The sequence below is a fragment of the Lolium rigidum genome, chromosome 6 (genome assembly GCF_022539505.1).
Source record: "Lolium rigidum isolate FL_2022 chromosome 6, APGP_CSIRO_Lrig_0.1, whole genome shotgun sequence".
NCBI lineage: Eukaryota > Viridiplantae > Streptophyta > Magnoliopsida > Poales > Poaceae > Lolium > Lolium rigidum.
Genome location: NC_061513.1, coordinates 101,169,549 through 101,182,996, shown reverse-complemented (window position 1 = coordinate 101,182,996; position 13,448 = coordinate 101,169,549). Strand labels below are relative to the sequence as shown.

At 42.5% G+C, this 13,448-nt stretch overlaps 2 protein-coding genes across 4 annotated transcripts; both read left to right on the top strand.

Annotated features, from left to right (window-relative positions):
• Positions 1-487: 487 nt before the first annotated feature.
• LOC124660619 (protein IQ-DOMAIN 3-like) lies at positions 488-4,350 on the top strand. 3 transcript variants are annotated; one of them, XM_047198450.1, is made up of 6 exons: positions 488-613; positions 1,478-1,583; positions 1,686-2,078; positions 2,562-2,783; positions 3,262-3,381; positions 3,510-4,350. In XM_047198450.1, the coding sequence occupies exons 2-6, from the start codon at positions 1,506-1,508 to the stop codon at positions 4,200-4,202; spliced, it is 1,506 nt and encodes a 501-aa protein (XP_047054406.1). In that variant the 5' UTR covers positions 488-613; positions 1,478-1,505; the 3' UTR covers positions 4,203-4,350. The 3 variants fall into 3 exon arrangements, with proteins under 3 accessions (XP_047054406.1, XP_047054405.1, XP_047054407.1); XM_047198449.1 differs by having other exon boundaries at positions 488-622; XM_047198451.1 differs by lacking the exon at positions 488-613 and adding an exon at positions 750-846.
• A 3,194-nt stretch (positions 4,351-7,544) lies between these two features.
• Positions 7,545-12,311, top strand: LOC124667356 (coatomer subunit delta-3-like). The gene is made up of 11 exons (XM_047204650.1): positions 7,545-7,583; positions 7,785-7,824; positions 8,174-8,397; positions 8,673-8,915; positions 8,997-9,117; positions 9,402-9,718; positions 10,090-10,276; positions 10,349-10,502; positions 11,165-11,227; positions 11,356-11,452; positions 12,062-12,311. The coding sequence occupies exons 1-11, from the start codon at positions 7,581-7,583 to the stop codon at positions 12,146-12,148; spliced, it is 1,536 nt and encodes a 511-aa protein (XP_047060606.1). The 5' UTR covers positions 7,545-7,580; the 3' UTR covers positions 12,149-12,311.
• Positions 12,312-13,448: the final 1,137 nt, after the last annotated feature.

Sequence of the window (13,448 nt, the reverse complement as noted above, 5' to 3'; positions counted from 1 at the left end):
GTCCAACGTCCCGCGCCCGTTCCTGCCGCGCCGTGACTGGACTGGCCTGATCCGGCTTCTGCCGTTTCTGGTCCATGGCACGCGGGCGGAGCACGGCGGGGTGGGCCCACCCGTCAGTCATGCCCCGCCTCCTTCCTCCCTCCCATAAGAGTCGACAGCGACACTGCCTTTCAGCTGGCACTGGGGCGCGCGACGCCGTCAAGACGCGAGAGAGAATACGTAGAGATCGGGAGCAGAAGAGAAACGGCTCGCCGTCGTACGCTCCGCCGGCGGGTCCCGCGCGGCGCCAACGGCCGCTCGTCCTCCCGCTCGCCGTGGTCCCCGTGCGCGGGAGCGGGTCCCGCCGACGGGAATCAATTCTCGGCTGGGCGGTGAGCCGATAAAAGCGGGGCGGCGGCCGGCGTCTCTCGACGGGCGAGGTGAGGGAAAGTAAATAAGTTTGTGGTAGAGAAGTCTGGGCTACTACTTCCCATTCCCCTCTGCCGTCCTCCTCCCTCCTTCCTTTCCCATTTTTTCCGCCCCTTTCCGCCTACTAGAAATGCTGCTGCCCCCGGTCTCGGTCTCGGGTTGATCTGACCCGCAGAGGGTGGCGTCCGAGGCCGCCTTCAGTGAGGTGAGGAAGGTGCGTGTGGTAGGCCGGCTTTCGGCGGTTGCTTGCTTTGGGGGTGAAAGCGAGCTCGCCTTTCTCGCTGTGAAATTCTGAGATCTCTCCTTTTCTCATTTCCTTTCGGGCGCTGCGCCCCCGGCCACGTTTGGTTCTTCCAGCTGGTCGCGCGCTTCTCTGCTTTCATTTCGGGCGCGGCTGAGCTGATCTCTGCGGGTGATTGTTGAGGAGTCGGGCTTCAGGTAGGCGCAGCTCCCAGGGTTTATGCGGGGGATTAAAAATTCAGTCCGTTTCGGTTGCTGTTTGCCTTGATCCTTTCAGTTTCTGTTTCCACTGCCCGATTGATGCATGTTTTCTGAAACGGTGTGGTTTTATGGCTCCCAGAATTATACCCCTCGTAGCGGCGAATTTAGCTCTCTGACGCTAATCGCCCAACACTACATCCTGGAGTTCAGCTCCTTCTGATTTTTTGCCCCTAGTAATTAGGCTGCTCAAGCCTTCCTCAGAATTGCTTGCCTATTTGTTAGCTCCTCCCTCGGTAGCTGATTTTGTTCTGATTTGTGGTGGAGATGCTGGTTTTCTGTCCGTTTCGGTGTCAAAACGTTCCTTCTTCCCGATTTTACACATGGTGCTTGCTTGGGAACGTCAATCTCTGATCCCTAAATGTATTGATTTTACACATGGTGCTTGCTTGGGAACGGCAGTGTTAGAACCTCTGATCTCTAAATGTATTGATGGAACAGCTGTCCTTGTGGCCGATCCTGCATATGCTATGATTTATGTTGAAAGCCTTTGGTTTTTCCTGCCTGTCTTTTTTCCTTTTTCTTTTGTATCATCACTGTACTGAAGCTCTGATCTGTTCTTCTACTTTAGGTGAAGGCGCAGAAAAGGAGTACCAAGTATGGGTAAGAAAGGGAAGTGGTTTAGTGCTGTCAGGAGAGTCTTCAGCTCCTCTGATCCGGAGGGGAAGGAAGCCAAGGTATAAAAATCATGTACTTGACAAGTGCTGAAATTACTCCAGTTTTGCATTTTCCATGAAAGCTTGTCCTTTCAACTATTTTGACTTTTGGCGACCCTGTAGACTGAGAAGCTCGACAAGCCAAAATCCAGGAAGAAATGGCCATTTGGCAGCAAGTCAAAGCACTTCGATCCACCGACCTTGCCAGTGTCAGAGGTTGCTCCAGTTGCTCCGTCGCCGCTGCCGCTGCCACTTCCGCCTACGGAGCCTCCTCAGCCACAATCCGAGGAGATTAAGGATATCAAGCCAGTCGAAACGGAGAGTGAACAAAACAAGCATGCCTACTCTGTTGCCCTTGCCTCCGCTGTCGCTGCGGAAGCTGCTGCGGTCGCCGCCCAGGCCGCTGCTGAGGTCGTCCGCCTCACAGCTGTCCCCACAGCCACACCAAAAACGCATGTTTGTTCAAAGGAAGAACTCGCTGCTGTCAAGATTCAGACCGCCTTCAGGGGTTATCTGGTAATGAAACTACGCTCGCTGGATGTTTATTGCTTGCTGTTGTTATCTATCTGTATTAATGTATGTCCTTGCAGTAGCAACACAATACAAACAGACAATGTGATTGGTTTGGGTCACTATCTTCAGTTTTTATTAGCATTTGAGAGCATGCACGTAAGATACCAACCTGCTATGATTTAAGATCCATTAAGATACCTGATTTGGTTGGTAGAGAGTTGCTGTCTAATGTATCAGTGTGATGTCCATTTCGGAATACCACCAAGATTGTGCTTTGCTGGTCATTTTCAATCATATATTCAACTGATGATTCAGATGTTCTTGCACCTAAGAGTGTTAATGCTGATATGACAGCTGAATGAAGAAAAAATGTGTACATTATTTCATCTTGCATGGCAAGTTATATATGTGTGTTTTAGTGCTTACTCTTTTTTTTAATACATAAAATTTCATTAGTTACTAAATATGGGAAATATAATGTTGTAGGCAAGGAGAGCACTGCGGGCACTGAGAGGACTAGTTAGGCTAAAGTCGCTAGTTGATGGAAATGCTGTCAAACGCCAAACAGCCCACACCTTGCATTGCACACAAACAATGACAAGAGTTCAAACCCAAATCTACTCTAGAAGGGTGAAGATGGAGGAGGAAAAACAGGCTCTTCAAAGACAGCTCCAGTTGAAGCACCAAAGGGAACTCGAGAAAATGAAGGTGAGCACCTTTTTTATGTAGCCCATGCAACCTCATAATTTTCTTTTTCTTTTTCTCGAACATAAAACTAGACCAGCAGAGACTATCCCAAGTGCCCTTTTTTAATTAAGGAAAGGCAAGAATGAGGCACCCCACTGCAGAGCACTGGGCTTGAATGTGGGTGGCTGGTTAGACCCGTGCGTGCACCTCTAACCAACTGGTTGACGCCCAGTTCAGCATAATTTCATCTTAAAGTATTTCTTTCTTGTTTGTATCTGATTGACATCGTAGAAGGCTCTCATTGGGATTACCTATTTTCTGTTTATAGGAGAAAGAGTTATTAGTGATAAATAATAAAAACATACCAATCACATTGAAGAAAGAATTGGGATACCATATATGGTTTTGATTAGTGGCATTTAAACTTCTGCAGTAATATGGGAAGTTATAGTTCTCATGAGATATCTTATATCGCTCTACTATCTAATTTACTTGGCAGATGGATGAAGACTGGGATCATAGCCATCAATCGAAAGAACAGATCGAGGCCAGCTTAATGATGAAACAGGAAGCTGCACTAAGACGAGAAAGAGGACTTGCATATGCATTTTCTCATCAGGCAAGTTCACTTCTTTGGTTTCCCTTGATGGCTTGTACTTATATTGTTTCCTCCTTGTTCTTACTGTTCTGCTCAGCATATGTCGTTGTATTTATCATTATATATCTAAATTTTTGAACCTCATGCAGTGGAAGAATTCTGGCCGAACTGTAACACCAACATTCACAGACCAAGGGAATCCTAATTGGGGCTGGAGCTGGATGGAACGCTGGATGTCAGCAAGGCCGTGCGATAACCAAGTGGTGTCAAACAAGGATCTTAAAGACTCTGCTCTTACGAAAAATCTCAGTACTAGCGCTGCTCGAACCTTTGTACCCCGTGCTCTCTCAATTCAGAGACCGGCAACACCAAGCAAGTCAAGCCGTCCACCGAGCCGGCAATCACCATCAACACCCCCATCAAAGGACCCCTGGTCTGCAGGAAAGTTCAGACCATCAAGTCCAAGGGATAGCTGGCTCTACAGGGATGATGACCTGAGGAGCATCACAAGCATACGCTCCGAGCGCCCAAGGAGGCTGAGCACAGGTGGAGCCTCGGTCCAGGATGATGCAAGCCTAACAAGCACGCCTGCTCTCCCCAGCTACATGCAGTCCACAAAGTCCGCAAGGGCAAAGTCCCGGTACCACATGGTATTCGCCGACAAGTTTGAGGTACCTCAAAGAGCATCTCTGGTCCAGTCGTCAATAAAGAAGCGCCTATCCTTCCCAGTGGCAGACAAACCAAATGTTGCTACTGCTGATAAGCCGATGGAAAGAGCGAGGCGTCATTCAGAACCTCCGAAGGTGGATCCTGCCTCCCTGAAAGACGTCCATGTTCCCTGATGATCGAAGGAACTTCTATGATCAAATGACACCAGGCGCATCGCTTATGACTGTTTGATCGCCTTGTTTTTCATTTTGGTATTTTCTAGTTTAGATTGTTTTCTCTCAAGGTTGAGCCCTCTATGAAATGTATGATGTGTTCGGGTTAATTTGAGACGACTCTTAACTGTTAACAGACAGAGGTTTTTCTCTGTGGATTGCGTATTTGCGTGTGTGATGTTGGTGAGGAGTAAAGAGGAGGTATGAAGTGTGTGCGTGGCTTTCAGTGTACATTATGAATTTATGATGCTTGAAATGTAAGTTGTTGAATTTTCCTGACTTCTTGATGTTCTTGCTGTAAAAATATAAGTGGCCTGGTACTTGGGCTAGTCTCAGTTTTTCTGTTGCACATGTATGCCTAAAATACTGACTGTGTTGCTAACTGTTACTCCAGTGTTGCGGTATGCATTTTTCCTTTTCAAGAGTAATGGTATGTCTTTTCCTATCATGCGCGTAGAGAGAACGTACTATGGCACTGTATGTATATAGCTGTCGTGGTGCACTGAACAGAGGATGAACGCTTATCTCATCACCATCGCTTTGCATTTGTTTCCACCCGTGGTTGTTCGTCATACTTGACTTGTACTCCAACACTCATTGCCTTGCACTTGCACCTGCCGTAACGTTTCGTTTAAGGCACCACTAATTGGAGTACACTTCTTTTATCACCTACCCAATCTCGATGTCCTTCTTTGTGCTTGGCGATACTCCCACCAGCCAAAATTAGTTGACATATCCGAGGAGTACACTTGTACCGGACGTAATATATGGCTGCACCTATTAATTTATTCCAGTAATCTTAGAAGATTGAAGAGGCTCTGCTGTTGCTGCAAGTATGGAGCCAATGCCAAACACATCGGTCTATGGGCAGCTGCTGGCTGAAGTGAAGCGTTTACTTGGTCTTCCAGATGTTAGTTTTATGAAAATTACTAGACATCAGAATATAGTTGCCCATAGTTTAGCTAACTATGAAAGAACTGGGGGTAACTCTATTACTACGAAATAAAATCCCGAAGTTCACCCGCAAAAAAAAAAGATTGAAGAGGCTTTAAAAAAATTTCATGGCTCTTTTATATGTATTTTTAAAAACCATTGAGTGGAAACTAAAGGAAATTTTCCTTTATTCCACCAATAACTATGACATACATACAATTTTTGCAATAAATTCTATGTTTTCTCTGTGATGCGATAAACGACATCTATTGCATTTTCCTATGTGTTTCAATTTCTACGAGATTGAACATACCATGATCTCATATATCTATGTTTTCTTATTCGTGTACTTTAGAAAGCATACGAACCGAAGAGACCCTTAGGTTTATGTTTGAATACGTCATGAGGCGTGAACTATATAGAATTTCTCAAAGCCCACTATGAAATGTTCCAGGGTTTTGTTATGTTAGTCGGGAGCTTAACATAACATCTATGACAAGCAAAAAAGGTTTTATCTAGTGCCAGCAACACGACAACAGTTCGAAAAGTGCAGCTGAAAGTTTTGACACGCCTCATAATTTTGTTGCCTTTTCTAAGAGATACAAAAATGTCATCTTGTGCGGTTATGTTGTTATTACTTTAGAGAGTGCCTATTATTACATGCGTGAATTAAGTGGCCTAAATGACAAATTTTCACGGGTTTGAAAATAAAATGTCTCATGCATTATAAATATATATATATATATATATATATATATATATATATATATTCATAACTGTGATAATGCATTTTCATATATTTTGAAGGAGATGCCAATGATATGGAAACAAATGTTCATATGTTTCTAAATAAATATCCATCTATCACGGGAGAAATATTAATGTATTTAATAATAAATAAAATGCAAATTAAATACTCATGTATCAAAAAGGAAAAAATGGACTGGCTCATTGTGGCGGACCCTATGGCCGGGCAATAAGAAATGCCGCTCATCGTGCCGTAGCGTTCAGCCCATATCAAGGCAGCAGGGCCTGGTAGCTTCGAAACCGACATAACCTGGCCCAAAATCTCATCTATCCAATACCTGGCCCAGAAGGAATCCGGCTTACCAACGAAGTAACCTCGTGTCATCAAATCCTGGAGGAAGCCGGCGTACGAAGGCACAGCACCACTTCACGAAACTCGCCGCCCTCGCCGCCCTCCGTCGTCTGCACTTCCCTTCCCTCCATTGCTCGCCGATCTGAGGTACGCGCGCAACTCAGCTCTCCCCTCCCTCCTCGTCGCACCTCCTCCGCCCCCGTCTCCCCCTGCGCGCCCCCTAGGGTTTGCTCCGCTCCTAGGGCGCGCGCCATGACCTGATCTGCTGTGATCAGGCCACGAGTCGTGCCCCCGAAGCGCGCGCCAACTTTCTCGCCCGCGTTCTTAGATAGATCCGTGAGTCCGTAATCGTTTCATGCGCGACATTGTTCGTGCTTAATTTTCTGCGTGAGTTTTTTCCCAGCGGAATCTCGCGGGTTTCGGGTTCTCGCTCGCTACGGGTCTTGTGCGTACTGCAGTTTGCTGAAATTTAGTTCGGATCTTAGTAAGGCTCCCCGTACGGCTCTCGCTAGTTAGGGGCGTTGCTTTGTGCCTCTCTGCGACGTGCGTCCGGTTGGGGTCCGTGTGATGGTGCCAGTGGCGGAGTGCGGGGATTGTGCGGGCTGGCGAGTTGTGAAGCGTACCGCACAATTTGGATGACCAATTATCTGCTGCCATATCGCTCTTTTTGGGTTCTCGATCTGGATATCCTCTGAACGTTATGCTCGACTTGGATGACCAACTTAGTTTAGCTTTACAGTCTTTGATTTTTTTATCGGGGTCTGAAGTTGCTTGATTACACATACCTGATCATGTTGTTCCTGGCGTTTGGTATGTATGGGCGTGAAAGCTCTCTCAGATCAGAATCTGCATTTTCATCACACCGGGTGCGGTTTGGTATAGCGTTAGTTTGAACTGCGTCTATCAGTTATCTGCACACTGTACTTTCGGAATTCATAAAAGTTGGTGTTAGGGAGAATATCTGAATTAACAATTGTTCATAATGATTATCTTCATGCAGTTGTTTCCTTGTCTTCTGTTCTTGTATTTCAATAATAATGGCCACCTTGTGGTATCTGGATATCATCATTAAGATAATTTGATATGCTGATTTTCGTTCTGCTGTATGCTGTTTGATGTGCGCAAAAACATTATTTGTTGGACCATCCTGTGTGTACTATGAATGGTTGTGCATTTGCAGTTCCAATGGATTAGTTCCTTCCAATTATGGCTTGTTTGTGTTGGAAATAATTAGCTTCTCGATCTCTTGCAGTTATATACCTTGTCAAGGCCTTTGGTAATTCCTGGGACTGACAAAACCGTTGAAAATGGTATGACTGATTGCTTCAAATTGTTGTCCTGCACTCTTGTAGTATTTTATTCTCCATTTTGCAATCTGATTTACTTCTGGACATTCAGGAGTCTTGATATGCATCACATTGAAAGAATATGTGTTATTATTAGTTTATTCTAAGTAGTATTTTTTCACTATAACAGTGAGAAGAAATGACTTTCTTTTATATGCAACACAGGTGGTTCTTGCGGCTTCTATTATATCAAAGTCTGGAAAAGGTGAGCTTATCTGAAAGTCCCTAGTCACTGAAGTCTTTATGAATTTTCAGGCAAAAACAAAATATGCAACAGAATCTTAGTAGCTGTAGCGTATATTTCAATTTGACGTCATATGCCATGTACATGATAATACAGTTCTTCAAAATAACAGCACTGAAATGGCCTTTCCGCTTAACTGTTGCTTAATAATTTATGAATGTTTTAGCCCGTGTTTGCATCAATAGTTTTATACTACATCTGATACGATGTCAAGAACAAAGATAGTGCCATCTCTTTTCCTGTGATGTTTTTATTAACAATCGTGAAGTGGTTTTATTATTTATTTATTTATTTATTACTTGAACTGCAGTACTTGCTTCAAGGCAATTTGTTGATATGTCCCGGATAAGGATCGAGGGCCTGCTTGCAGCATTTCCAAAGCTGGTTGGAACTGGAAAGCAACATACTTATGTGGAGACTGAAAATGTTCGTTATGTTTATCAACCAATTGAAGCGCTGTATCTGCTACTCATCACAAATAAGCAGAGTAACATTCTTGAAGATCTGGATACACTGAGGCTGCTCTCCAAACTTGTATCCTATTTTCAAATTTCAGTCGTGTTATATATTCTATTGTCAGAAACTAGGTTGTTGCAGTTGTGAAATGAAAAGTTATATCAATCGCGAAAAAACAAAACAAAATGCTTGCAACTGGATAATCAGTTTTGTTTTGAAGCAAAAGTTAACTTGGTGATCAAATCAGTAGATTGTTACCATCTGTTCTTGCTCAGGGGCTCAGGGTATAGTTATATAATTTGCTTTTTATGTAAATCAATCCAATGCAATTGTTTCCTTGAACATGTGTAAAGGTACCTGAATACTCCCCTTCATTGGATGAAGAGGGTGTCTGCAAGGCAGCATTTCAACTTATATTTGCTTTCGATGAAGCCCTTTCTCTTGGAAACAAGGAAAATATAACTGTTGCACAAGTTATACAAAATTGCGAAATGGAGAGCCAGGGAGAGAAGCTGCACAAGCTGATGATGCAAAGCAAGATAAATGATACTAACGAGGTCATGCGGAGGAAAGTAACTGAGATTGAGAAAATCAAGGTCTGTTCTACATATCCTACCCCCCCCCCCCCTCCTCCGTGACACATGGATATAACTATCATTTCATTGGAATTCATGCAGATTGAGAGAAACAAGACTGAGAATGAAAAATCTGGTCCCAAGAGAACTCCAAACAACTTTAATGACATGAACAGGGATCCAGTATTTCATGATATTGACCTGTTACCTAACAAGGCGAAAGGTATGTACTCGAACATGTGGATGTTGTGTGAAAACAGAAAGGTCTGCGCATATTAGTAACATATTTGTGTTTGGAAGTTTCAATGTGTTTTGATTGACAACAAATCCGGATGGAAAATAAATCTGCATTCTGACACTCAATTGCTGGGACCATGCATGACTTCATATATATAAAGCATTTATTTTATAGCAAGCGTGTGGTTAGAGGAGAGATCATGCAGTCATGTCTGAATATTTTGTCTTGTGTCTATTATTTTGTCTTGACTCCTATGGCCATTTGTACAGAGCACCCATCTGCTCCTTCTGATGCTTTGAAAAAAGCGCCAGTTAAGGGAATGGTGTTAAGTAAAGAACAGAAGAAGACAGATCAGTTCATAAAGTCTTTGGAAGCTGAAGGAGAAGTTATTCTTGAGGATACTCAACTAAGCGCAATTCAGTCAAGGTCTTCATCATCTATTCCACCAAGTGATCCTATCACAGTGACCATTGAAGAGAAGCTCAATGCCACTGTTAAAATGGATGGTGGAGTTAGTAATTTTTATATTCAAGGAACTCTTGCTCTCCAAGTTCTTGATGTTGTTGATGGTTTTCTCCAGCTGCAGGTCCTCTCTATATTGATTCTGAATCATTCTCATTATCCAAAGACTTCTGTTTGGAACATTCAGACTATTGAGCTGCAGTCTGTTAATTCAGTTTTAATGTGAAGCTGCAAACTGCTTTTTGCTCATGTGTATTTATAGTATATAGTCACACTTTTTTTTGTACATCTCAAATGGTTCCTCAATATTCGTTTGAGCCACTAGCATCTGGAAAATTGGTTGCAACTTTGTTTAGTATCCCTGGCTATAGTGCTACTATAGCAACATGTTTAGGAATTGCTTGCCTGCAAACACTGCCTTTTTGGTTAGCAGCACTTTGGAAATGACTTAAAATTTAAATTTGAAGGTACTAATTTTTTATGCATTTGGTACAGATTGAGAAACAAGATGTGCCTGGACTTACCTTCAAGACGCACCCTAATATTAACAAAGAGCTGTTCAACAGTCAGCACATTGTTGGGGCAACAGATCCAAACCGGCCTTTCCCCAGTGGTCAAAATGAAACACATCTGGTGAGGTGGAGAATCGAGGGGTTGGGTGAATCTTTTCTGCCATTGACAGGTATACTGCAGTTTTTCTTGTTCTCATAGCTTGCCACTTTGGACTTGTGTAACCTGGTTTTGCCACTTGTAGTCAATTGCTGGCCTTCCGTGCATGGAAATACAGCCAATGTTAACATTGATTATGAAGCTTCGGAGATGTTCGATTTGCACAATGTTGTCATCTCTATCCCTCTGCCTGCACTCAGGGAGGCTCCGAGTGTTAAACATATAGATGGAGAATGGAAGTAATGTTCTGATTCCCTCATCTTGTCCTAAATACCATGCTAACATGGATGTGTAAGACTGGCCTGTACAGCCAGAGTAATGCTAATAGCTCTAGGTTTTACACAGTACACCTGCAAGAGAATAACAAAACTGTATATGATGTTTCGTTGAGCAGCGCACCATGTGCACAGACCAAGGAACGCTAAAATTGTGAGAAATTTAATGATAAATTTCAGTTCTACTGTATTGACATGTTACAACAACCCTCTTAACTTCTTTTCTAGTTTGTGAGGTTATGGAGTGGAAATATGGCAATTACTATGTTCTTGATTCACGCAGTAAACTGAGGACAGTATATAGTCAATTGGAGGGAGTAGTAATTTGATGTATATTTAGCATCAAGTCTTTATTTTAAATGGCTAGATGTTCCATTTCATCTGTAGCCTAATAAGCTAAGCAACTTTAGAAACAAAGTGTTACAATTAAATTCATTTCTTAATAGAAAAATAATTTTCTTGGACCGTAGTTTCTCCTGGCCACCAGCCCGGTTATTCTTTATCATTTATTACTTTATATGTAAACAGTTTTTACTGGACGCAAGTTTCCCCTGATCAACCATCTATTTCATCTTTACCTGCATTCATCAGTTATACTTTCGATTTATCTATTGTTTTGCATCCAGGTATGACCCGAGAAAGTCAGTTCTGGAATGGTCTGTTATTCTTATTGATCAATCCAACCGAAGGTACATGCAGTATACGTTTTCTCAATACAGTGTTACTTTTATATCCTCCGTTTTCCTTTTTGCAAAATTTATATCCTCCAGTTTGTTCGACAGTGTTAGTAACACTTGTCATTTTTCTCCATTTGCAGTGGTTCCATGGAGTTTTCTGTTCCTGCAGCCGATCCATCAACATTTTTCCCAATCTCTGTTGGATTTTCTGCATTAAATACATTCAGTAGTTTGAAGGTTTGTTTTATTATACTTCTCAGTGATATATGCATACTTGCTTTACCCTTTGTTTGTTCTAGTGCCTTCGAAACTAGCGTGGAATTCGCATGGATGTCCTGCTGTATTACATCATTTTACTAGCATTGGACTTAGTTGAAAATTGATTGGGAACAACCGTGGTTTATTGTGGGACTTCCTGTTCACAGAATAGTGTGATGTTAGCCGGTGAACTATATCAAGCAGTAAGATGGCCCTCCTACTGGCTTTTACAACTTCTTGATCTACTCTGATTTGCAATAAAAAAAATTGAGCCATGTTTCAATTTTTTTATCTCCACCCTTTGTACAGAAATATGCTTTTCTAAAACCGGTTTGCCATGTCATTTCATTGGAGCAGCACTTTAACCAGATAATGTTTATATATGTTTCTACACTGCACCGCATTTTATGATGGCCTTTCTGATACAGTATTTCTTACTGTTTATCTGATGTCACTGTACCCCATAATTCCAGAAACATAGTCTCCTGTGCCATTCTGCTTTGGTTGAGTTAATTCAACTGTCCAAATTTCATGTTCCTCCACTTCAAATTTATAATTCTTGTGATTTCCTGCAAATTCTGGTTTCAGGTTACTGCCGTTCGTCCATTGGGGGAAGGTAGCTCAAAATATTCCCAGCGGGTTCGACTGGTCACTGACAAATATGAAGTAGTTTGACGTCCCACTGAAGTTTTTTTCTGGTCAAATGATAGCACATTGGAAGTACATAGGGTTTTTGTTTTTCTCGTGACTCGTGGGGCCATTGCACATGGATAAAAATTTAGTACAGACAATACCTTACCTTTTTGTAATTTATTATATTTTGAAGTGTTGAACGAAATGCTGGCGTTCTTCCTACTCACATGCAACATGGAAATATGTGCTTGGTTCGATGCTCGTTTTGTGATATTATCTGCCTTGTTGAATCGTCATATAGGCAAGGTGACTAATCCGGTTGCAATATCAATGGATGCTGCTACACGGTGCTATAAAGACCGGTTAGTCTTAGCCGGTGCCCCCGTGTCTGAAAGCTATTTTTTACTAAAAAAGGAAAGTGGACCTATGGCCTGAAAGCGACACTTACCAAAACAGGAAAAAGATGTGGTCCCGTGGCCTGAAAGCAGAGAGAAAAATACGCGGTCCCTGGCACGAGCCGTTCAATTAGTTTTTCATTATTTGTTTTACTCTTATCTTTGTCCCGTCGTCCATCGAACCTAGTACAAGCCTATTTAACTCTCACCTTTTACACTAGATTCATGGAAACTTACAGTGAAACTTACTGTTTTTACATCTACATGTAAATTTAAGTTATAGATTAGATACAAAATTACATCCAATTAAACAAAAAAGACATGCAGTGTGAAAAAAAATTACATCCAACAAAACAAATTAGGCATAAAAAGTTTACTGTGTGCAAAAAAATTAAATCCCAATTAAAACAAATTAAGCACATGTTACATACAGTGTGCAAAATAATATATCCAATCAACCCGAGTAGATTAGGCAAAAATTACATAACCTGTGCAATTTCCATTCAACTGCCTGGATGTAGAAAAGTAACAGAAATTACATCCAAATGCATAAGCACCGTCTCAAATTGGGGACTGGATCCTCTGACTTTTTTTTTTTTTTGAGATCGAAAGCTGCGATTTCATTAATTCAAACTCAAGTCCATAACAATTCTACTACGGATACAGTCAGGCACAACACCATGCCAACTCCTATCTACTTTATTCTCGCAGCCTTGCTTCGCCATTCTATGCGCCGCATCATTAGCCGACCGACGCACCGCACGCACCGTAGCTCTCGCAAAACCTTGCATAATGGCCTTGATCTCCATAACCAACTGACCATGAAGAGAAAGGTCTTGTCCTGCCTTACTTAGTTTCGCCGCCACCACGGTACTGTCCGTCTCCAGGATAACCCGGTTGAGGTGTGCATCCTTCGCCAGTAAGAGCCCATGCTTGCATGCCGACAG